Below are 25,571 nucleotides of genomic sequence, written 5' to 3' on the forward strand. Positions count from 1 at the left end.
GGAAAATACAGATGAAACATGAATATATTTGAAATGAAAATGTTTTGTCCCAGTGAGTTAAGTGCAATACATGACAACATATTGGCATAGAGGAAAACCTGAGATGTTTTCGATGTGTGAGAAACTTAGAATAGTGGATGTAATGGAGGACATGCAGAGAGGGTTGGCATGTCAGAAGAGGATGCTAGGGAGTGAGATGGAGGCAGATAATTTTCTGTGGCGACCCCTAAAGGGAGCAGCAGTATGTACATTTGTTCATACTCCGATTTGAAGGTAAACTCGGGATGACCTGGGCTTGTAATTTGGTGTGTTCAGTTTTATTTTGGTTATAGTTTCACTATTGGTTTTAGTTTTCAGTCACGGAGAGGATTTCTTTTTCTCGGATGCAAGATGTACTTTACTCAAGTGGTATAAATACACACTGAGGAGTATGATAAGACGATCTCAGTCATATATCAACAACTCCTCATGCTTATGTTTACGGAATTGAGATTTTCTGTGTATTTAAAATTTTAAATGCAAAATGGCATTTACATTATTTCTATAGGTTTATTTATAAACTACAGATTATATATATATATATATATATATATATATATATATATATCTCAAAATCAAGCGTTTTATCTAATGTCGTACATCAGTTTTGCTCTTCATGTGTCTGACGTCATTCGTCACTCCTTTCCAACGGCACATTAGCTTTTAGCGGATGTTTTCCATTCGGTGGACTTCCGGGTAGCTTAGCTAGCTGTCGAAACAAACGGATTATTTACCCCCGACAATGACAGCACATGTATAGAGAGCTCTGCTTAAAATGGAGAGCATACTTTTATTTACCCTTCTGGCTCCTTGCTGGGTAAACGCTGCAATTAAGCCAATGACTGCTACCGATGGGGACCACGAAGACCACCCCGAGTTTGGTAAGAAGCTAATTTAGCAATTCAGCCTAAGCAGAAGTTAGTTTACGGTAACATTAAAGCTATCTTCTGGATAATTTTGGTAAATAATAAATACTTTAAAGCAATGCCACTTATATTTTCTCGATTTTAGATATGTTATAACTTATTAACTCACGAAATCCCGAACAGTTGTTAATTGCGAGCACAGGGGCGTTTTCACATGTGCAGACTTTTGTAAATGAACGAACTCAGTATGTCCTCGGTCTTATGTGACAGTTTTCCCCTTCATATTCCAGATTCTCTGAACTCAGTCCTGTCAGATTATGAGGTGCTGCCTTTGTCAGGCCTCCAGTTGCACTCTCTGAGGAAGAGGGACGTCCACACCCAGTCCCACCTTGAGCGTCTGGTGAGCTTCAGAGCCCTGCACAGGTACAACAATGAGCTCTTTTAAGCGATGTTGTTGAGTCGCTTCACTTTTCCTTTAGGTTTGTGTTAAAACAAAGACCCCTATAGCTGTGCACATGAGGTAAAAATCTTGATCAAATCTATGAGCAGATTTCCACTGTGATATTATACATTGGTTTTGGAGTAATGAGGACCTGGTAAAACATCTCTAACGTGTTTGACATGTTTTTTTTTTTGTTTTTTTTTTATCAGTCTCTTTAGAAACACAAATTTGTGTTTGTGGCTCAGAGATTATAACACTGATCTGCTGTTGTCTCACTAGTCACTATATTCTAATAATAATAATGATCACAATCAGTGGCACAATCAGGTCTCCAAGTGTTACAGAGAGGGTAAAAATTAATCTCATAGGAGCTTTGTTTTCTTTAAGCCATTTTTCTTGCACTTTCCTGATATTCTCAAAGCATGCTTTGTTTTTCTTTCGTTTAGTCTTAACTGGGCTGCTTTTTTGCCCGAAGCACTCAGAACCTTTTCTTTTATTGGTGAATCCTACATGTGCATTACTGCCATCATTGCCAAATAGCAGTAATGGCAGAAACTGTGTAAGTCTTGGAAAAAGCTAAATGTTTTGCGTTCTACCTTTTAGAAACTGTTAAAAATCCACACAGCCATGGCTCAGTACAAACCTAATAGACTGTTGTGGCTGTTATAGACTGTTTTGTAAGAAGTGTTATTTGTAAAAAGAAAAGGCTCAGTTGAAGCGGTGAGTTCGTGCCTAGTTCCCTTTGTCTTGAAAGGGGAACAAGAAAGGTTTCAGTTTTGTTAGTTTTGTTAAATCCTCTCACGTCAAAAATAATTGAGATGACAATTCTAAATTTACACAAACTGTAAAATCGAAATGTGCCCAAAGACTATTTTTTTGCCTGCTCTATTTAATAATTGCAATTTATATTTACTAGCAAACTCCTGTGCGAGGTGTTTGGTGCTCAATTGAACTGTCAAATGTACAAATATATACAATTGTGGGATTTTTATAGAATATTTGTATATGCTATATAGATGTTGGCCCTCACACTGGATGTTCTACAGTGTTCCAATCTAGGAGGAGATACAGACACATACACACCGTGACACCAAAGTATCGAACCGAACCGTGAATTTTGTGTATCGTTGCACCCGTAGTGAATACTATGTCTGCTAAACCCAGTTTGATGTCTCACACAGGACCAAACAGCCATTTATTAGTTAAGTAAAATATGTTATCTTCTTTTCCAAATCCAGACATTTCAAACTTTACTTGACCACAAACACAGACCTTTTCACGGACAACTTCCAAGCTGTGTTTGTTGACAAACACGGGATGAAGGAAAATTATGATGTTCACCTCCAAAACTATTTCACTGGCCATGTTGTTGGTGAGTGAATGAAAAAAAACATATTTTCAGAATATAATTTTTCCAGTCTTTCATTTTAGAAGAGTTACAGTTTATATGTGGAAATCAAGCAAATTTTTATATATCTGAAGTAAATCCATATTTATTAAATGTTACTAATAATTTGTTTTATGTTCACAGGGGAGGAGAATTCGCGTGTGCAGGCACACATAGACGGAGATGAGTTTTCTGCTCACATTCTGACTGATGAAGCAGAGTACAATGTAGAGGTATGCATCTGTATACCTGCTGTCTCCGTGCCAAAATAGAGGGATAATTTAAATTCAGTATTTTTCTTTGTAAGACGCTTAACCTTAGCTGTTTCACATCATCAAGCCCGCACTCCTGAAGCATGTAACGGCAGCAATAACAAAACCAATACAAAACCCCAAAATCTATATGTATACAACAACTGAGTACAACGTGCTGGGCTTGCTTGCTGAGATATCATAAAATATTACCAGTATAGAGCTTACCTATAGTGTCAGTTGAAAAAGATGCTAGATTAGTAGAAAGTGAGGCAGCTAAATAATCGATGCCTTGTAGAAATGAGCTTATTTTGTGTGATTAAAAATGCCCAATATCTGTTCTAATTATTCACAACTAACATGTGAAACTACACAGAAGTAAACGATACAGTGCATTTTTCATATTGTGTAAATCTGACACACCTGCCAGTCCATTCCCACCACACCACTACCCTTACTGTCTTTTTTTCTCCAGCTATCAATACTCACGTTTCATCAAGCTCTGTGATTTTTTCTCTCTAATACCAGCTCTTTCTTTCTCTCTTTAAAAAATTTATAAAAATGCAGCCCCTGTGGAGATTTACCGATTCCCCAACTGATGGGAGGTTGCTGGTTTATCGCTCAGAAGATGTCAAGAATCTGAGCCGCATTGCTTCTCCAAAAGTGTGTGGCTACGTCAACGCTGAGCCCCTTTTGCCACAGAATACCAGAGGGGACTGGGAAGGGCAGGAGAGGGTGGACCAGGAAGAGGGTGAGCTGTGCTTTTTAACTCTCTTGAAGTGGTGAATCTCGCAAATCTGTGCAGATATTTGTGCTGTTACAGCGTGGGCTCTGTGCTGGTGTGGATTATAGGAGTAGGTGAAAAAGAGTAGGAGGATAGCAAATGTTTAAGGTGGAGAGAAGGAAAGAGGAGCCTGTAGTGAGACAAAGGAGGTGGGTGTTGGATTCAGTCACTTTAATACAAGCCTTTCTATCTCCATCCTGTGTTATGCACATACACACTGATCACAAGTAGGCATTATGTAAAAACCAAATGCCTCTTCATTCTTTTGTGCTGCTTTGGAAATGTAAAGAATATAACAGCGCGATGTGCCAGAGGAAATGTATGCAACAGCTCTCACTGGTTCCTGGTTGAAAATGCTCTTTGGGGAAATGAGCTGAGGTGAAGGTTCGTATGGAGGAGGAGGCATTAAAATTCATGGATGCTCCTCTGCCCAATGAGCGGACTCTGAGTCGTCACTGGTCTCCCACTGCTTGTTGTGGAGGACAGTGAAGCGCACACCCACACTTTTGAATAGTGTCGAGTGTACTGTGTGATGTAATGCCCCAAAGGATGTCTTCCTGTTTTCCTTTTCTGTAATGCATTATTTAGGGTGTGTGAGTCTCACTTAAACATTTCTAGGTAGAATATTCAGATTTTTATGACGAACATACTGTGACCGTTACACGGTAAAATGACTTTGCACATGCATTCGAATAATTTATTTATTTATTTTTAAATTGTATTAATCGTCATTCTTTCCTAAAGGATTTGCTGTTGATTTTATCTTGGGTAGTAGGTTGTAGATTTTTAGTCTATTAAAAGCACAGATTTATAATGAAGGATCGCCTTAGTTTATATGGAGGGCTGCAAGAGCCAAAATGAGTTAAATAAATTATATATTAATATGAATTGTAACATTTAATGTGTAAGTAATTAAATATTATTTTATTTAAAAAATGTAAAAGATTGTTTATGTATTTATTTTAAATTTTAATTAAATATTGACTCATATTTAATTAATTATCTAATGATGTGTGTTGTTGCCAACTTAGTCATCCAGATGAGGAAATCCCCAAAAGTTGGTTTTGTTCATCTGGATTTTATCAAAGTGACAAAACGTTCGTTCCACTGAAAGCGCTACGTCCAGGTGAACAGAACCAACTTTTGGATGTTTAATGATGTGATTGTTTAATTTATTTTTGCACTCATGGCCCTCCACCTTTTATAGAAGAGTTTTTTTTAAAGCTGGGTGATGTAGGGCTCTTTGCACAATCAGAGGAATTGTGCAAAGAGCCCCTTAAAATAACCCCCAAAACCCTTAAAAATAACCCAAAAAATAAAATAAATAAATGAATAAAATAAAGCCATCTTCTGTTTAGTTTGAAAATCCTTGCAGCAAGAGAACTTTGTTTCCTTCGTGTCTAAACACATATTTGGCTTATATTTGAAGGACCCTGCTGAGGAACATGATTAATTGAATATTGACAATGAATGCAGGGGCAGCAGACTGGTGCAGCGGTTAGCACTGTTACCTCACAGCATGAAGGTTCTGGTTCTGTGCCCGTGTGGGTCGTCTGTCTTCTTCACACAGTCCAAAAACATGCATATTAGTTTAGCTGTTGATTCTAAATTGTCCGTAGTTGTGAGTGTGAGCGCGAATGGTTGTTTGTGTGTCTGTGTTAATGTTGTTGTAAACCGCCAACCTGTCAGGGGTGTACCTCGTGATGGCTAGGTTGCGACCTTAAATTGGAAAAGTGAGTGGGTAGATGGATTAATGCTAGACTTTTAATAAAGGAAGAACAAAGCAACTTAAGCGGACTAAAAATAAATAACTGAGTATATCATGAATACCTACGCTTAAGGTAGGTGATGGAGCGCAACACTGTATGATCTGCGCATTAAATTACCTTGTGTTTACAGTGGCTTTGTTCCTCCCTGTAAAGTACACCTCATCCACATTTATTGTGCTGTTAAACCTCTATAATAAGGCTAAATCTGCTATTTAAATCTGGCCTGAACAGAGGTAGAGCTTAATCAGATCACAGCCAAGCAAAAAAAGAGAAGTCATGTTACTATATCTGAAAATGAGGACAATTAACAATGGGATATTGGAGCGTGGCCTCATTGTCCAGCATCTTTATGTACTTTGTACTTAATCTGTCTTACCTGAGACTTATCTGGTGAGGCAATGCTACAAAAAAAGATTCTACTTTTCTGAATCTTTTGCTTGTACTTATTCTTTCTCTCTGCTTCTGTTGCTTCGTCCTGGCAGAATACCACCACAGAGAGAAGAGACAAGTTCACGATCACAAGAAGAATACCTGTCCCCTGTTGCTGGTTGCAGACTACCGCTTCTACAGACACATGGGCCGCAAAGAAGAGAGCATTACTCTGAACTACCTGGTCTGATTTTCTAATGTGTTATTATACATGTATATTTCAGCAGAATAACTTTTGTCACATTTTGTTTCCCGTTGAAAGAGTAATTGTAAATAAAGCCAGCAGGAATTTTGTTGTTTGCATATTCAGGTGTGTCAAAATGCTTTATTTGTATGTCTGATTATTTTCTTTTCCTATCCCAGATTGAGCTAATTGATCGAGTTGACGATATTTATAGAAACACAACATGGAGTAAGGAATTTAAAAACTATGGGGTCCAGATCCATCAGGTGTGTACGTGGCTGTGTGTCATAACATTACAGTACTGTCAAATATTGACATTTTGATCCACTTGTGTCAGTCGGTGCTGCTCCCAGCCTCACGATGGCTGATGTTTTATATTGCGTCACTCCGGAAATGAGGCTGAGAATAACGCTGCCCCCTCAGTGGCTTTGAGAAGTGCATTTTTAGGAGAAACTGGAAGCTTTTGTGCATTCCTCGTTGGGTAATTTAATTTGTTCCACTGGCTTTGGGAATGAATAGAAACACTGTTTGTCACACTATGAACTCAGTGCGTTCTCACTGAAAAGATATGCATTCATTTAGCTGCTTAATGACTAATTTTCTTCACAATAAATGTCAAGAGGAACTTGAACTGTGTCACATTTAACCCCCAGTAAGGGTCTGAAAGGGAACGCCCAACACATTGCTCTTATTACTTTAATAGCTTTTCAGATAAAATGTTCCACGTAGCACTTATTATTAGCATTACACTTAGGGGCATGGCTTTAATTTAAATTTTGTATTACTCAGAAATGACACTTACTGAAATTGTGTCTTTGGTTACTATTCGCAGATCATTATTAACAAGGAGCCTACAAAGCCTCCCCCTAACCAGCCCAACTGGGTCCATTACAACATGGAGGACAGCCCTGTAAAAGGAAAGGAGGTCTGGGACGTGAAGAGACTTCTGGAGGTACAAAAGCAAGAAAACCAAAGTGTATAGATACACAAAGTTCAAAGGGGCCTTTTCAGGCAAAACTGACTGGATTCATATTTCCAAGATTAGTTTTGGAAATCATTCAGTTCAACTCAATCAGGTTGTTTAATCCATTTACACAAATGCATAAAAATAGTGAGTTCAAGTAGCTGAGCACAGGTTTGTTTGAGGTAATATGGTAAATAAGTTGAGTGCATCATGTAAAATGTCCTGGTATAAGATAAATATTGTTCCAAATCAAAGAGTTTTACACAGAGCTCAGTTTCTGAATGTCCAATATTTTTGTATTGCCATTGAAAAATAATTAGGATTTACAGAAATGGTGACAAATAAGAATCCTCTTGTCCTGCAGCAATTCAGCTCGGATATTGCTGACAATGCCTCTAGTGTGTGTCTGGCCCACCTGTTTACATACCAGGACTTTGATGAGGGGACACTGGGTCTGGCGTATGTGGCCCCCTCCAAACCTCAGGCTCTAGGTGGACTCTGCCCAAAACGTAAGATCACTTTTTGATTATTTGCATGGAGGATTTTTCTAATGTCATTTTGAAAGCCTAACTTTTAGCGTTTCCCTGTTAGGACAATTAGCTCCATTAAAATTTACTGCACTGGCACAGCTCTTGACCAGATGGACAAACTATGATTTCTACTCTGTGAAGCTAAAAACAAAAAGAAAAACGAGCCATAATATTGAAAAGAAACCAAACAAAAAGCCATGTGTTGGAGGCTTTTTTTAGAACAAACAAAAAAAGGTACTGACACTTTCCTTTGTAATTTTCTAGCTTACTATCCATCTCATTCTTCAAAGAAGCCGAGTTATCTCAACACAGGCCTGACAAGCACCAAGAACTACGGCAAAACCATCCTCACAAAGGTCTGTTTCGTCTCATTTCTTTAGTCATAATTTCAGAATAAAACGAGTTGCTGGGTGCAGTTCAGCCAAGATGTTACGCAACATGTCAGTCTGCCAAGCTGAGGTTCTAGGTAGAGCAGACACACCTTTTTGTGTGGGTGTGATGAGTATCGATGTCAAGTCAGGCTGCATTTTGACACCCCAAGTAGCGTTATGCTCCACGCTCATCTGCAAAACGCTTACTGTTATAAATATAATGTGCAAAACTTAACTATGTAATTATAACTTTTACCTTTATTTTAAACAGAATGGATTTTAGATTCTAGATTTATTCTTAGGTAGCTTAAAAATTAAGCATTAAAAATTAATGTTGTTTTTGTCTCATCAGGAGGCGGATTTGGTAACTACTCATGAGCTGGGCCATAACTTTGGAGCAGAGCATGATCCTGATAATATACCGTACTGTGCCCCCAGTGATGACCAGGGGGGGAAGTTTGTCATGTACCCTATTGCTGTGAGTGGAGATCATGTCAACAACAAGGTAACTATCCATTCATGTAATATAAAAACATATATGCTTGGTAAGCCTGACATCATTAGCTATTTCCAGGGTTCAGATGCTTCTTCACTTCCCAAAGTAAACACAGTGAAGCAACACTGAGAGTTAAATAGTCCAGGTTCTTTCAGCTACAGTATCATGATCAATGTGTCTGTCGTCCAAGGTGTTACAATAAAGTTTAACATCCAGGTATCCATGAAAAAGCAGCCTTAGAAATGATCGAGAAGCTAGTTAGCTAGTTTCCACCTAAAGAGGAGATGCCATGTTATGATTAAAGAGAGAAAAAACAAAACTACACTGTACATCTTTGCACACTAAACATAAAAAACTAAATGTCAATGACCTTTGGAGGATTAGTGAAATTGCGCTACTTGAAATAAAGTTGAGACCTAAACACCAGGAAGATGAAAGAGGAGGGTTAAACTGTTCTTCGTGAAAGTCCATGTTGACACAGAGACAAATACAGTCACATGCCAGGAAGAGAGAACGTCTGCGATGACCCACAATGTTAGTCATTAATACATAGCTGTGTGAATTAGTATTACTCACTATGAATAAGACCTGATCCTAAGCTTAATTAAATCTTGGTCCTTCTTATGTTGAGCTCACAGGCTGCAGTGTACACAGTGAGTTCTGGATTTAGTTTAAATATGTGCGGCACAGGAGTAGTGCTGATAAAAGGCCAGATAGGTGATTATTTTTGGCAGGATTAAAGAAAAGACAACAAAAAGAAAACAACCATGATAAGCACAGTAGATACTTGGTCCTGGAGACAGGGCTGGCATGTCATAACTAGACAAGGGGGGGGGCAGACCCAACAATACTTCAGCTGTGCTCGTAGTTCAGCTACTACTTGATTTGCTTTGATCAAAAAGTTGTGGGAATGGACAAACTATTGGTTATAAGTGATTGGCATCATCTTTCTGTGCAACTCTGTGGTGAAATCAAACGGTGTACAGTGTGAGAGGTCAGAACAGCAAGTCCACAACAGAAACAGAATTATTATCGTTTTGATTACTTTCATTTGGACTTTTTGTTTTTCATTTGGTTAAGTTTCAGTAAGTTTCCAGAGTGAGTTTGCTCGTTTCAGTTATCGTTGAAAATGTTTCGTTTCCATCCATCCATCCATCTTCATCCGCTTTATCCGGAGCCGGGTCGCGGGGGCAGCAGCCTAAGCAAAGAGGCCCAGACCTCCCTCTCCCCAGCCACCTCCTCCAGCTCATCCGGGGGAACACCAAGGCGTTCCCAGGCCAGCCGAGAGATATAATCTCTCCAGCGTGTCCTGGGTCTGCCCCGGGGCCTCCTCCCGGTGGGACACGCCTGGAACACCTCACCCAGGAGGCGCCCAGGGGGCATCCTTGTCAGATGCCCGAACCACCTCAGCTGGCTCCTTTCGATGTGGAGCAGCAGCTGCTCTACTCTGAGCCCCTCCCGGATGGCCGAACCTCTCACCCCATCTCTAAGGGAGAGGCCAGCCACCCTTCGGAGGAAGCTCATTTCCGCCGCTTGTATCCGCGATCTCGTTCTTTCGGTCACTACCCACAGCTCGTGGCCATAGGTGAGGGTAGGGACGTAGATCGACCGGTAAATTGAGAGCTTCGCTTTTACACTCAGCTCCCTCTTCACCACGACGGACCGGTGCAGCGTCCGCATTACTGCAGCCGCAGCCCCAATCCGTCTGTCGATCTCCGGCTCCCTTCTCCCATCACTCCCGAACAAGACCCCGAGATACTTGAACTCCTCCACTTGGGGCAGGAACTCATCCCCGACCCGGAGTGGGCACTCCACCCTTTTCCGGCTGAGAACCATGGCCTTTTGTTTCGTTTCCATTTAGTTTTTATTTGTTTCAGTTTTAGTCTGTAATGTTATTATTGTATCGATGGATTATGCCAGAGGCAAGGTTTAGGAAAATCAGTTTCAGCTTTACATTTTAAACACAGAACTTGTAGAAAGCAGTCGACTTAAAGTCCCCTTTTGTTACAGCCAAACAAATAAAAATCTGACCAGTTTTAATTATTTTCGAAAGTCTAGTTTTTATTTTAGTTAGCTAAAATGTCACATTTTGTTTTAGTTAACCATAATAACCTTGCCAACAAGTTGTACTTGAGGGGGCAGATCAATCAAATTTACAGCAGGTAGCATTGTTTATTTATTTTTTTAAATAGGCTATGATGCCGTTTAGTTTGAATAGACTGCTGCATACCAGGATATATGTCTGCAAGATGAGCTGAGATGATACAGAATGTGATGGGCAGAATGGATGGCAGCTTCTGGTTGTGCAGAAGGTGGGATAACTGAGTCACAGTTGTTCCTGTGAAATTAACAACACACGCAAAATCTTATGCGCTTCCTCCATCATTGGCCTTATGATTTCTGCAGCTTCACATCAACCACGTTAGGTGTTTGAGGAGAAGCATAAAACAAGATAATTGCATAAACTGTTAAACCTTTTGAGATTCAGGTTTGGAAAATTTAGAGGCAAGTGATTTGCGTATGTCATTATTTCAGCGTTAAAGATTCATGACTATTCTTTGTCACATCACCTTTAATCACACACACAAAATAACAGTAAAAATTTAGTCCTCTTTAACCTGTTACAGATTAATTCTTATCTTCTTGTTTTTCCTCAAGCATTTCTCCAACTGCAGCAAGGCTTCTGTAGAGAAGACATTAAGTCACAAGGCACCGCTGTGCTTCAAAGAGAGGAACAGCAAAGTCTGTGGAAACTCCAGAGTGGAGAATGGGGAAGATTGCGACCCTGGGCTTCTCCACCTCAATGATGACCCCTGCTGCACCTCCAATTGCAAGTTCAAAAGTCATGCAAAGTGCAGGTATGAAATCCAAAAGATGGATCTATAAGGAATTTTTTTGAAAAACAACAATCGAATCAAATGTTGGATTAATTGATTTCTTTACAGTGACAGAAACAGCCCTTGCTGCAAGAACTGCACTTATGCAAAGAGAGGAACAGTGTGCCAGGAGCCCATCAATGCTACCTGTAAAGGCAAATCAGTCTGCACAGGTGATCGCCTCCTGCTGGTGTAACACGAGAACTGCAGCAGTTATTCAACCCTGCCTATTAAAAAACTAGATAAATTAACCCTTTTCTTCACATAACAGGTAACAGCAGTGAATGCCCACCTCCTGAAAATGCTGCTGACAAAACAGTGTGTGTTGACAAAGGCCTGTGTCGCAATGGAGAGTGTGTGCCCTTCTGTGAGGCTGAGCTGAACCTTCAGCCTTGCGCTTGCAATGGTGATTTTTATTTCTTTCAACAACATTTGAAAATGTCTGAGATTTGCTGAATAAGCCTGGAGACTCTCACTGATTATAGAGGTAATCAGATGGAGGAGTATCTAGACAAGCAAAAATCAATGAGTTTGGAAAGAAATGACAAGATCACAGATGAATTTTTCTTTTTTGGATTTACAGCTGGAAGTAACATATTAAGAATAAAAGGGACTGTTTGAATAAGCTTGGATATTCTTTCAATATATCCAGGATATAAATGAATAACAGTTCTCAATATTTTTTTAAATGCTTCTTGTGTTGATCGTCTCTTCTGCTTCCAGATACTGAGCACTCCTGTAAAGTGTGCTGCAGGAGTAAAAATGGCACCTGCTCTCCCTACTCTAAAGGTGGCAACTTTCTATTCCTTCGCAAAGGAAAACCCTGCACCGTGGGCTTCTGTGATGAAGGCGTGAGTTACCAAACCTTTATACTTCTCTGCTCTGCAATCAAGAAACCTGCTGATCCTATCATATTTCTGTATTTCTGAACTACAGTAGTGCTGACAAAACTGTGTCAGCGTTACAACATTTTGGAGATATTATTTTTATTTCAATGTCAACTTTGTTTTCGGTCATAAAGGGAAAGTGCATGAAGCAGGTACAGGATGTGATTGAGAGGCTGTGGGACTTTATTGACAAGCTGGACATAAACACATTTGGTAAGTCGGCGTTAAAAAGTGTGTGAAAATGCTTCCAGATACAATAAAACTCTGAATAATTGTGATATTGTTTTAATGTTTATGACTGTAGTAGCTTAGCTTAGTCAAATTCAAAGTTTTTCTTCTTCTTCTCCTCTTTTGTGTGTTTATCACTATCCTCCACCTCATCACCACATCAGGGAAGTTCTTGGCTGATAACATAGTGGGCTCAGTCGTGGTGTTTTCCCTCATCTTCTGGATTCCTCTCAGTATCCTGGTTCACTGTGTGGTAAGAAGCTGCTGAATATCCATTTGCACTGATCCCCATTGTCTTCAGTGTACAATGAGCAGCTGATATTTGCATCATTAGCACTATGCTTATGCTGTCCTTTTCTGTTACCTCTATCTTTAGGACAAGCGACTCGACCAGCAGTATGAGGAGAACACAAAGTCATTTTATTATCCTCCAAATGTAAGTTCTTCAACTTTCCAGTGCTCACACACGCTGATCCTGTGCACCACCGTTGCTCTCTTGCACCAGACTAACCAAACTAATCCAGTTCCATATTGCTTCTTAAAAACTGACCTCTTTAATCAAGCAGGGAGAAGAAACAGGAAGGACTGTAACTGAGGATCAGGGATTGGCCTTTTTTCATTGCAAATGAGAAATTAAGACATAAATTCAAAACTGCAGTGTAACATTTAAAGTTCAAAGTATTGCTTATATCTTATGCTGGAGCATACGGCAACCCCCTCATTGCCAGAAAACAAGATCTGTTTTTAGCTCCTCTTCTTTCCAGCTGACTTTCCTCTGATTGGCTGAGCCTTTTAAACAGAAGGTTTAACCAAAAGTCTTGTGTGTCTGCTGCTGATTTTCCTTCTCTGATCATCCTGCAGCACCAAGAGTAAAAGGAAACATGATGAAATTAGCATTTAGAGCATCTTAAGCCTGAGCTTTTAGTTCATAGGGAGCCTGGCCATGTTTTATATGTGCTTCCCACATTGAAACGGTATATGTGTGACAAAAGATGAGAAAAATCAAAATAGGCCAACTTTAAAATTTGCTAACAGTTATGGTTTTTGTTGCTGAGCTGGGAAATTGTGGTTTTACCTTTAATATCATTATTTGATGTTGGAAAAGGCTAGTGGTAAACCAGCCCAGACCTGGAAAAATAAAAGGGTAAGAATGAGAATCAGAAGACTCTCTTTAAATTGTATAAACCAGTGGTCAGATAATCCACAAGCAATGGCCTCACTGTCACTGCTGGGTTTTCTGAATGACCTGTCCATCACTCTTTGCCTTGGAACTGCAGCAGATGGTGGAAATTTGTAGTAGAGCTCCCGCCATAGGTGAGTGTGTGTGCGACGGCTTGGTGTTGCAATGCGTTGCCATTGAGTCCATGACGGTGCATGGTCAGTGGCCCACGTTTGGGATACTCTTGCAGTCACTTACTGCTTGATGGTAATCACTGATCCAGCTGCACATTTGCAGCCCCTCGAACTCGTCTTCATCTGACAAATAAAGCGAGGGAGGCTCGCACAGCTTCATGTGACTGAACAGCTGTGGAGCAGCAGATCAGGAATTGCCTCAAGTAAGCAAGATTGCACTTTTGGAGTATTCAAACATCGAGACGACCAAACGGGTTTCACATTGTTGTCGTTCGTGAAATTGGATGCAGTGTGTGTCGACATTTTTCAGTTTTTAGTTGCTCTTCAAAGCCAAAACAAGAAGCGTTTAGGTGACTGTTTTTATTTTTTGTTTAGTGGCTGTGTGCACTGTGTGAGGTCCTTCTTTGGGTTTGATTGGAGGGAGAAGAAAAAGACTGGGGGGTACATTCCTCTTAAGACCTTTCTTGCAGACATTTTGACTTGTTAGAGCATTTTTAAGCGCTCGCACAAATGATCAAATTAATGATGGCTTAGTTCCATTTAGGTTTGCTTTTAAATCCTGCAGCTGAACCAATGTGTTTAATATCAGGGTGCTGGTAACCCTAAATGGATTGCAGTCATAATTAATAAATCACATTTGCCTGACACTTCAAAATGGCCAAAGGCAGAAAGGTTTTTGTTTTTACTCATTCCCACCTTAAGATATTGGGTGTGTTATAAGAGTAGATAGGAGCTACTTAAAGGTAGCGCAATCAGCAACATGAGGTTATTATTATAAAACATATGTTGGGGAGTTAAACTGTAAAGTTCTGGGATACATGTGATGCTCTGAATTAAACAGAATGTAGTAAAAAGGGAATGGGTGCCACCTCAGTCACACACAGCTGTGACTTGCCTCCGTCCTCACATGCTGTTCTCCCTCTTCAGAATCAAGACGTGCTGAGCAACCTCGAGTCAGCATCCGTGCGCATCGTCAAGCCTCTTCAGCCTCCCTCCTCCTCCGGCGGCCGGACCGTGCCCTTCATCCATCAACAACAGCCTCAGCCGCAGAGCCAGGTCCGGGCCACACTCGCAACCAACACCAGTACCCCGGCCCCCGATCTGAACTCCGGCCCCACCCCGGACAGCGCAGGGGGGCTGCGGATGGCCACCATCCAGGAGGACACCAGCAGCGGCTCTCACCTGGGAGAGGAGGGCCTGCTGGAAGATTTCACAACCGCAGGAGCCTGCTCGTCGGCTACGAAATCCTCCTTCGAGGATCTGACCGAACAGAACCTACCAGCCAAGGACCGACGGCGCCTTAAGAGGCAGGAACGCATTGATACTAAAGAGACGGAGTGCTGAGAGAGGAAAAACAAAAAACAAGTGCGTTTGCACAAGCGTCCTGATATTTGTTTTGTTTTTTTTAGGGAACACGAACAAATGTGCAGCATCATATGCTTTTCTTTCTTATTGCAACCGGTATTAAAGCGTAACATATCTTTCTCAGATCTTAGTGCTCTAAAAGTGTTTATTCAGTCACATGAAATTAGATTGAGCCACTGAACAAATACAACACAGGAAGTCTCAAAGCCCTCTAACACTAAATCCAAATAAGTTCATGTTTTTGTGCCTTTTTCACTAAGGTATCTATTTCCATGGCCATTTGAAGCTTTTGAGTGTCTGTGGAAATAAACCTGCCAGTTCTTTAAACAATGTTCATTTTGTTTAACCTAATGGCTAAATGTGTTTCTGACAATGCAAATATTGGTCAGGAACAAAAAGAGATTATATTAAATATTTAACTGTAATCCCTGCAGATTGAAAATGATTACACAAATACTTATTCGTAGGTATATTATGTGTTATATGGTAAGTAACCGTAACATTTCTTGCTCCAAACAGCGCCTAGAAGCAGAACAAACCTTAGCAGTACGATGCAGAATTCTCTATATTAATGTTGTAAGTGTAACTATTTTTCAGTGAAGGAAACATTTACTGGAAGTGCAAACAACACATAAAGGAGGAGTTGGTCTAGAAGTATTTAAACATCACTGGAGAATTGAAGTTTACATGCTTACACATTCTGTCTCATCAGCTGTTTCTTTGAGGTACTGTGTAAGTAGCATTATTGTGTTATTTGGTAGGTGGAGCTTAAAGTGGGGAGAAGTAATATCAGCTTTGCTAAAGCTTCAGTATTGTGATGTTTGAACCTGTAGAAAACAATATGGTGCTTTTTTGGATTTTGTGACCAACTATCCCACGGTGACTCTCATCTATATACAATTCCCAGCAGCAGACAACTCCAACATTCTGTATTTAATATTTGAATATATATTTTTTAATTTTCTGTCTGTGTGCCAAGGTGAGCTATGCACCTGTTTATTGTTACCTGCTGTGTCTCATGTTAAGAAAACATGTATGGTCAAAATAAAAACACTAGCTTTTAGTGTACAGGATGGATGTGAATGTTAGTGAACAAAACAGGCCTGCTGTATATCAGATGATGTGTATATTCTTAATGTTTTTATGCTTACAAAGCTCTACTCAAGTTTCTTTTAAAGTTTTTGCTTGCATTTCCTACACAAATGTCAAAATAATAAAAAATCTTTGTGCACTGATACATGGTCTCACATTTTTATCTATTCAGCTGCTGTGTGATGCACACCAGTGGTCCTCACTGCGCAATGTTAAAAGAAAGGCTTCATTTTTATCAGCTGGTTTTCACATAGGCCAAACATCTCTAAGGATATTTCTCCATTGTCTATAAATACATGTCAACAACATGTAGCAACAACTACTACTGATTCATACATGTCCATCACTTTGGATGAGTGCATGTTTTTTTGCACACTGTCATCCTGTGCACTGTCCCAGCATGATTAGACCTTAGCGATGAACCTTGTTGCCAAAAAGCAAAGCCAGTGGGAGCAACATCTTCCAGAGCTAAAGCTCCGTTCACCAGCACTACTGGTGAGCCTTGTCTATAACAATGCCATGTTTACATCACATACCAAATGTAGTCATTTTTTTTAAATTAACAGAATGATATATAGGATGTGATACTGATTACATAGTACTGATCCTCACCTGAGTACATTTTGTTTTATAATTTCCCTGAGGTCCAGAACATCTCCATCATAATGATCATATCTTGTTTGGGGATGCTGCCCTGCCACACAGTTTGTAGGCCTCAAAAACCTGTTGATCTCAGTACACCTGCAGATTCAAGGAGACATACTTTTACAGGTGACAGTATGTACTAAAGTATATGTAATTTAAACTTTTTTCATAACATTATGAAGTTGTGTGATATGCGAGTGAGAGATTATGACAAACATCCAGAAAAGTCTTGTGATCATGCAGTCATGTCTGAAACTTCTCCCACACCGAGTGCAAGACAGGGTGGAAAAACCCTTTAATTCATAGTGTTCTTGTTGCAGTGAAACGCTAAAAGATTTAAAACAAAAAATAAGGGCACATAAAGTGACACTGCTTGCTTTTTGCAAACTACTTTCACAAAAAGCCCATTATGGATTATGCTCAAGTACACTGTTGTGTAAAATTTACTTTAGTAAATTTACTTGTTTCATGCTTGGTCATGCAAGTTCTGTAAGTGAGTGAAAATAATTCCACAATTTTTTTTAGACATTTTTAGACACTCTAAGCTTTTTGAAAAAGAAAATTATCAAATTGTAACACAGAGTGTGGTCAGACTGCTTTTGTTACACACAAATACCTGTACACGTTTGTAAATCTTAGTTTACGCTAAGAGATCAGAGGAGAAGGGTGGAGTGCCCACTCCAGGTCAGGGATGAGTTCCTCCTCCAAGTGGAAGAGTTTAAGTATCTCAGGGTCTTGTTCACGAGTGATGGGAGAAGGGAGCAGGAGATCGACAGACAGATTGGTGCTCTCAATTTACTGGTCAATCTACGTCCCTACCCTCACCTGTGGTCACGAGCTGTGGGTAGTGACTGAAAGAACAAGACTGCAGATACAAATGGCTAATATGAGCTTCCTCAGAAGCGTGGATGGCCTCTCCCTTAGAGGGGAGGCCAAGTGGCTTCTTTCCACATGGAAAGAAGCCACTTGAGGTGGTTCGGGCATCTGAGAAGAACACCTCCTGGGGTGAGGTGATCCGGGCATGTCCCACTGAGAGGAGGCCCCCGTGCCTTGGTGTTCCCCCAAACAAGCTGAAGGAGGTGGGTGGGGAGAGGGAGGTCTGGGCTTCTTTGCTTGGGCTGCTGCCCCCGTGATCCGCGATCCAGTAGAGTTGAGTATGTGGGTTACGCCCATTAAAAACTTGCCAGATTTTCTAATACAATACCAAACAGCACATTCTGCTATTCACTCTTGCTTTGAGCTTTGATACCCAGGTGCTCCAGTCATGTTCCTGATTGATACAAGTTTGATTTACTGAATACTAGCTAAGCAATCTAAGCAATCTACAGAATCTACAGAATCAACAAATTTCTTCCAGTCAGCGAATGCTGCATATAATTTTATTTTTTGCTTGTTGCAACGTGCATAAAATTAAAAGGTTAAAACTAATGAAACTAGTTTTGAATTTTTTTTTTCAGTTGATTCAATTTTATATCATGAAATATGCAGAAAAAATAGAATTGGGCTGAAAGGTCTAATGCTTCATAACGTATTCAGGTTGTGTATCATATTTTTTAAAAGTAACTAAGTAAGAAAGTAACAAATTACTTACAAAAATAAGCAATCAGTAAAGTAATGGGATTAATTTCTTGGAGAAGTAATCAGTAATTAGTAAATAATTACTATTTTCAAGTAACTTGACCAACACAGGGTATTACCGTATGAAGTGGCAGATGTTAAAGAAACTGTTCGGCTACATGTCCAGTAGGTGGTGCAGACGACTGTCAGGATCCACTAATTCACCACAGTCAGAGTCTTTTGGATTACCTCTGCATCAGCTGAAGGAGTTAGTTTATTTAGTTTTTTGGTTATGTCATAGAATAAAAAGGCCCACATTTTGGAAGGATTTAAGCCCATAAATAAACAGCAGAAATATCCATGTATAGAAAACCTTTTTCTATTAGAAAAAATTCTAATAATGTATAGATACATATCAATACTCAATAACTCATTGTTCCACTTACAATAGCTGTAAGTGCAGCTTACCATGACTTGAGTGTTATCTCACACATCAACCACGGTAAAGCGTGTTATAGACAAGCCAGCCCACTGTGACCATTTCATGCTTTGCCTCTTTCAAAGTGTGAAATATACATGCATGCAAAAATTGCAGTAAGCTGTGGTTACAGCAGAGGGAGACATTTTATTTCAAGCCAAAGTGAAAAGAACCACAGGAAAGCATTTAAAAATGAAATTATTAACACATTTACAATTAAATATACATCAGCTGCCTAGCACTGCTCTGCTCACTACTGTGATATGGAGTTGCACACAAGTGTTTCTGTTTGCAACACTTTGCAAGATGTTGAAAGAGATGGAAGGAAAGATCTTACTGTAAACTAGCTCCGGCCTTGAGTTGAATTATTTCTTCAAGAAGTCACTTGGATGAGTGACGAAATGTTTCTCCCACACATAGGGTTTTAGATAGCACCTCCTCTCCTGACTTAGCTTGTTTTTGTTTGTTATTTTGGCCTGTGTTCACCAGGGAGTTAAGTTTTCAGTGGAGACAAATAAACCACCGTTCACTTAATAAATTGTTTTTTCTTCCCAAACCGTCACTTCCTTTTTAACCCTTATGCTACGTTCCTGTACCCCTAGACTGGGGCGTAACACATCTGAAATGAAAAGCCTGTAAACGTGTGTTCCAGCCTCCTGACTTTGCTGGCACTCGGTCTTCATACTCGACTCCAGATCTGGACTTGTGTTGAACTCGACTGAGGTGGTCTGATCAGACACAGCGCTGCTGTTTGCTGCAGCTGTCCAAAAATCACAGACAAAGTCAGGAATGTTTTTACCTCGTCTAGCTGCTCTGTGTGTGTGTGTGTGTGTGTGTGTGTGTGTGTGTGTGTGTGTGTGTGTGTGTGTGTGTGTGTGTACAGGTCACATGACAGCACAGCATTTTCTACCCACAGTTTGAACTGAGCAAGAAATAACAAATGTATTTATTCAACTTACAGACAATAAAAAAAACAAACAGAAATCAGTGTAAAATTTAATAACTTTTATTGATGTTAACTTTTTAAAAAGTTATTAAAAAGAAAACCCCAACAGAAAAACCCCTCTGAGCAAGCACTTGGCGACAGTGGGGAAGAAAAACTCCCTTTTAAGAGGGAGAAACTTCCGGCAGAACCAGGCTCAGTGAGGGGACAGCCATCTGCCGCGACCGTTCCAAGGGGTTATCACAATTTTTTTCTACAATGCATCAACCTTGTTTTGTCTCCTGGTGAAACAAAACAGTCGGCCTATAGATGAGAAAAACCGACGTATGCAACTTGGCTTCTTCGAAAGTTTGGCTGCCTCTTCTATGAAAATTTTAACAATCGTATTGTCGACTGTTGGTTCATTTAATTCCATGTTTTGCAGAACTACTTCTGCCTCTTGCCACTGTTTACACAGGGCTTTGAAAATCACCTTCTCAAAGTTTTTGAACTTCCTTAAGGGGATTTGATCAATTTCATCCCTGATTTTAGCCCAGATTTTTTCGCTAAGCCTCTTGTAGATGGTTAAAACTCTTTCTGGACTTATGACTTTACCTGATTTTTTTATAACCCGCTTAACTAGTTCTTCCATACATGTTTCCACAAAAAATCGGTATTTTTCTTTGTTTTGAGACAATTCATCCTTTGCTACCAAAGGGTGTTTTTTGAATTGATTTTGCATGCTGGCTTCATGTTGAGCCGAGGATTTCTTTGGGGTTACATCATTTTCCAAAGAGGTTCCTGCTTTATCTACAGCCTGCGTGGTGTCACGGTTTTTCTTGTCTATTGGAGTTCTGGGCTCGTCAGATGTATCAATGATATTTGTGGCAACATTTTCTGCTGTGTTGTTCACGTTGACTGTTGTTTTCTGTTGTTCAGGAGCTGTCTGTGTCTCCTTTGAGGCCACTGTTGTTGTGATGTTTTCTGTGATGTTGATCAAATCCCTTGTTTTCTGTAGAATCACAGCCTTAATGTGATCTGCCAGCGATGCATTATCCTCTGAGTTTTCAGGTGTTTCCATGGTATTTTGGATATTAGTGATAAGTGTGGCACCAGCGGAATTTTCTGCTGTGCTGTTCACGTTGACTGTTGCTTTCTGTAAAATAACAACTGGCACACAGATTAGATTTCCCATGATGCGGTCACCTGTGTTAGAGGTCTGTGCAAGTTCAGGAGCTGTTTCTGTCTCCTCTAAGGCCACTGTTGTTGTGCTATTTTCTGGGATGTTTAACAAATCCATTGCTTTCTGTAGAATCACAGCCTTAATTTGATCTGCCAGCGATGCATAATCCTCTGAGTTTTCAGTTGTTTCCGTGGTATTTTGGATATTAGTGATAAATGTGACATCAGCGGAATTTTCTGCTGTGCTGTGCAAGTTGGCTGTTGTTTCCTGTGAAATATGAGCTGGCATTTCCGTGTTGCGGTCAACTGTGTTAGAGGTCTGTGCAAGTTCAGGAGCTGTCTGTGTCTGCTTTAAGGCCACTGTTGTTGTGCTAGTGACAGCAGTGTCCTGGCAAAACCTCAGTTCTGCACCTGCTGACAGTGAGCATAGGGCAATGACATTATCTACAAAATTACATAGCCTTCCTATGGTGGCATTTTCGGCGTAATCAGACCGCAACTGTTGCCACTGCTCATGTGTAACATTATTTAGCAATTCCTCTAGCAGTGGCCTAACATCATTTGCAGGAGTGGAATGACTCCTGACATTGTCTGGATTGCTCCTAGCTGTGTTGTTGTCCATTTTGCTTCAATATCTATTTGTTTGCTGTTAATGTCTTCTCTCTGTTTGTTAAAGCGAGCGTTAGAAAAAACAGAGTTGCAGAGGGCTATTTATAGGTTTTTGTCTGTATGACGTCTTTGAAGCCCCGCCCACTTCAAGTGTGACGTCTTTGAAGCCTTTGATCTAAGCCCCGCCCACTTCGAGCAATAAAAGAATGCGCTCGGAGAGTGTGGTTTGTTTCTCTCTCTCTCTCTCTCTCTCTCTCCCCCCCCCCCCCCCCAAGCTTCATCACAGCCTCCCATAATAATAACTTTAGTAATGGTAGCAGTTAAAATATTGTCTGGTTTCATTTGGAACAACGATAGTTGTCTCGTTTATCGTTGATTGTTGATCTATTACAGTCGACCAGGTGACAACAATCACGTTGAAAAATCATTTATTTATAGTTGGCCGGAAACTAAAGCTGCTGTCACTTGGACTATTCCGTAGCACCCACCCGAGTAGTCGTCCTCGTCCCTGCACTGCACGTCGATCTCAGGTAAGAATGTATTTATTTAGTCATTGTTTGAATGCTGAATTTGGAAAAACAGTCAAGATTGCTTGATATTTATAGTCTATTAAAATGTATATTATAGTATATTTAAAATGTGGGGAAAATTTCTCAATAGAAATGTCTAAAATATCATAATTTGGTTCCCAAGTATAAATAACATTTAAAGCTATCTTGGACAGAAGGAAAAGAGTATGTATTTCTTAGAAAACGCGAAATCTGCACAAACATACCATTTTCATGTCATAATGTTCTTTCTGTTATAAAGCTATATTAGCAAAGGTGCTGTAAAGTTGTTAGCAGTGTGTCAGCTTGGTGACCTGCCACAGAGTACCTTTGTGACGTCATTCGCTATGCTCCAGATCGGATGGGTGGTGCAGGACGCCCGACGACTCTCATCTATATACAATTCCCAGCAGCAGACAACTCCAACATTCTGTATTTAATATTTGAATATATATTTTTTAATTTTCTGTCTGTGTGCCAAGGTGAGCTATGCACCTGTTTATTGTTACCTGCTGTGTCTCATGTTAAGAAAACATGTATGGTCAAAATAAAAACACTAGCTTTTAGTGTACAGGATGGATGTGAATGTTAGTGAACAAAACAGGCCTGCTGTATATCAGATGATGTGTATATTCTTAATGTTTTTATGCTTACAAAGCTCTACTCAAGTTTCTTTTAAAGTTTTTGCTTGCATTTCCTACACAAATGTCAAAATAATAAAAAATCTTTGTGCACTGATACATGGTCTCACATTTTTATCTATTCAGCTGCTGTGTGATGCACACCAGTGGTCCTCACTGCGCAATGTTAAAAGAAAGGCTTCATTTTTATCAGCTGGTTTTCACATAGGCCAAACATCTCTAAGGATATTTCTCCATTGTCTATAAATACATGTCAACAACATGTAGCAACAACTACTACTGATTCATACATGTCCATCACTTTGGATGAGTGCATGTTTTTTTGCACACTGTCATCCTGTGCACTGTCCCAGCATGATTAGACCTTAGCGATGAACCTTGTTGCCAAAAAGCAAAGCCAGTGGGAGCAACATCTTCCAGAGCTAAAGCTCCGTTCACCAGCACTACTGGTGAGCCTTGTCTATAACAATGCCATGTTTACATCACATACCAAATGTAGTCATTTTTTTTAAATTAACAGAATGATATATAGGATGTGATACTGATTACATAGTACTGATCCTCACCTGAGTACATTTTGTTTTATAATTTCCCTGAGGTCCAGAACATCTCCATCATAATGATCATATCTTGTTTGGGGATGCTGCCCTGCCACACAGTTTGTAGGCCTCAAAAACCTGTTGATCTCAGTACACCTGCAGATTCAAGGAGACATACTTTTACAGGTGACAGTATGTACTAAAGTATATGTAATTTAAACTTTTTTCATAACATTATGAAGTTGTGTGATATGCGAGTGAGAGATTATGACAAACATCCAGAAAAGTCTTGTGATCATGCAGTCATGTCTGAAACTTCTCCCACACCGAGTGCAAGACAGGGTGGAAAAACCCTTTAATTCATAGTGTTCTTGTTGCAGTGAAACGCTAAAAGATTTAAAACAAAAAATAAGGGCACATAAAGTGACACTGCTTGCTTTTTGCAAACTACTTTCACAAAAAGCCCATTATGGATTATGCTCAAGTACACTGTTGTGTAAAATTTACTTTAGTAAATTTACTTGTTTCATGCTTGGTCATGCAAGTTCTGTAAGTGAGTGAAAATAATTCCACAATTTTTTTTAGACATTTTTAGACACTCTAAGCTTTTTGAAAAAGAAAATTATCAAATTGTAACACAGAGTGTGGTCAGACTGCTTTTGTTACACACAAATACCTGTACACGTTTGTAAATCTTAGTTTACGCTAAGAGATCAGAGGAGAAGGGTGGAGTGCCCACTCCAGGTCAGGGATGAGTTCCTCCTCCAAGTGGAAGAGTTTAAGTATCTCAGGGTCTTGTTCACGAGTGATGGGAGAAGGGAGCAGGAGATCGACAGACAGATTGGTGCTCTCAATTTACTGGTCAATCTACGTCCCTACCCTCACCTGTGGTCACGAGCTGTGGGTAGTGACTGAAAGAACAAGACTGCAGATACAAATGGCTAATATGAGCTTCCTCAGAAGCGTGGATGGCCTCTCCCTTAGAGGGGAGGCCAAGTGGCTTCTTTCCACATGGAAAGAAGCCACTTGAGGTGGTTCGGGCATCTGAGAAGAACACCTCCTGGGGTGAGGTGATCCGGGCATGTCCCACTGAGAGGAGGCCCCCGTGCCTTGGTGTTTCCCCCAAACAAGCTGAAGGAGGTGGGTGGGGAGAGGGAGGTCTGGGCTTCTTTGCTTGGGCTGCTGCCCCCGTGATCCGCGATCCAGTAGAGTTGAGTATGTGGGTTACGCCCATTAAAAACTTGCCAGATTTTCTAATACAATACCAAACAGCACATTCTGCTATTCACTCTTGCTTTGAGCTTTGATACCCAGGTGCTCCAGTCATGTTCCTGATTGATACAAGTTTGATTTACTGAATACTAGCTAAGCAATCTAAGCAATCTACAGAATCTACAGAATCAACAAATTTCTTCCAGTCAGCGAATGCTGCATATAATTTTATTTTTTGCTTGTTGCAACGTGCATAAAATTAAAAGGTTAAAACTAATGAAACTAGTTTTGAATTTTTTTTTTCAGTTGATTCAATTTTATATCATGAAATATGCAGAAAAAATAGAATTGGGCTGAAAGGTCTAATGCTTCATAACGTATTCAGGTTGTGTATCATATTTTTTAAAAGTAACTAAGTAAGAAAGTAACAAATTACTTACAAAAATAAGCAATCAGTAAAGTAATGGGATTAATTTCTTGGAGAAGTAATCAGTAATTAGTAAATAATTACTATTTTCAAGTAACTTGACCAACACAGGGTATTACCGTATGAAGTGGCAGATGTTAAAGAAACTGTTCGGCTACATGTCCAGTAGGTGGTGCAGACGACTGTCAGGATCCACTAATTCACCACAGTCAGAGTCTTTTGGATTACCTCTGCATCAGCTGAAGGAGTTAGTTTATTTAGTTTTTTGGTTATGTCATAGAATAAAAAGGCCCACATTTTGGAAGGATTTAAGCCCATAAATAAACAGCAGAAATATCCATGTATAGAAAACCTTTTTCTATTAGAAAAAATTCTAATAATGTATAGATACATATCAATACTCAATAACTCATTGTTCCACTTACAATAGCTGTAAGTGCAGCTTACCATGACTTGAGTGTTATCTCACACATCAACCACGGTAAAGCGTGTTATAGA

At 39.9% G+C, this 25,571-nt stretch overlaps 1 protein-coding gene across 1 annotated transcript; it reads left to right on the forward strand.

The window, feature by feature from the left end:
* The first annotated feature begins 690 nt into the window (after positions 1 to 690).
* adam17a (ADAM metallopeptidase domain 17a) lies at positions 691 to 16,430 on the forward strand. Its single transcript, XM_085391352.1, has 19 exons — positions 691 to 920; positions 1,196 to 1,328; positions 2,586 to 2,719; positions 2,879 to 2,967; positions 3,553 to 3,736; positions 6,021 to 6,151; positions 6,331 to 6,417; positions 6,984 to 7,103; positions 7,480 to 7,624; positions 7,910 to 8,001; positions 8,369 to 8,521; positions 11,171 to 11,370; positions 11,458 to 11,561; positions 11,660 to 11,794; positions 12,112 to 12,239; positions 12,410 to 12,488; positions 12,668 to 12,756; positions 12,880 to 12,939; positions 14,784 to 16,430. Exons 1-19 carry the CDS (start codon positions 815 to 817, stop codon positions 15,198 to 15,200), a joined length of 2,586 nt encoding a protein of 861 aa, XP_085247478.1. The 5' UTR covers positions 691 to 814; the 3' UTR covers positions 15,201 to 16,430.
* The last annotated feature ends 9,141 nt before the right edge of the window (positions 16,431 to 25,571 follow it).

The sequence above is a fragment of the Rhamphochromis longiceps genome, linkage group LG19 (genome assembly GCF_057381845.1).
Source record: "Rhamphochromis longiceps isolate RC_006_pf linkage group LG19, R_longiceps_female_GT1.1, whole genome shotgun sequence".
NCBI lineage: Eukaryota > Metazoa > Chordata > Actinopteri > Cichliformes > Cichlidae > Rhamphochromis > Rhamphochromis longiceps.

What these genes read in the sequence shown, in the direction of transcription:
- adam17a (XM_085391352.1), top strand. Translation starts at nt 815, where the DNA reads ATGGAGAGCATACTTTTATTTACCCTTCTGGCTCCTTGCTGGGTAAAC. An exon ending in AAGCAGAGTACAATGTAGAG is followed by an intron (nt 2,968 to 3,552) that starts GTATGCATCTGT and finishes ATAAAAATGCAG; the next exon opens with CCCCTGTGGAGATTTACCGA. An exon ending in TGGGCTTCTGTGATGAAGGC is followed by an intron (nt 12,240 to 12,409) that starts GTGAGTTACCAA and finishes TCGGTCATAAAG; the next exon opens with GGAAAGTGCATGAAGCAGGT.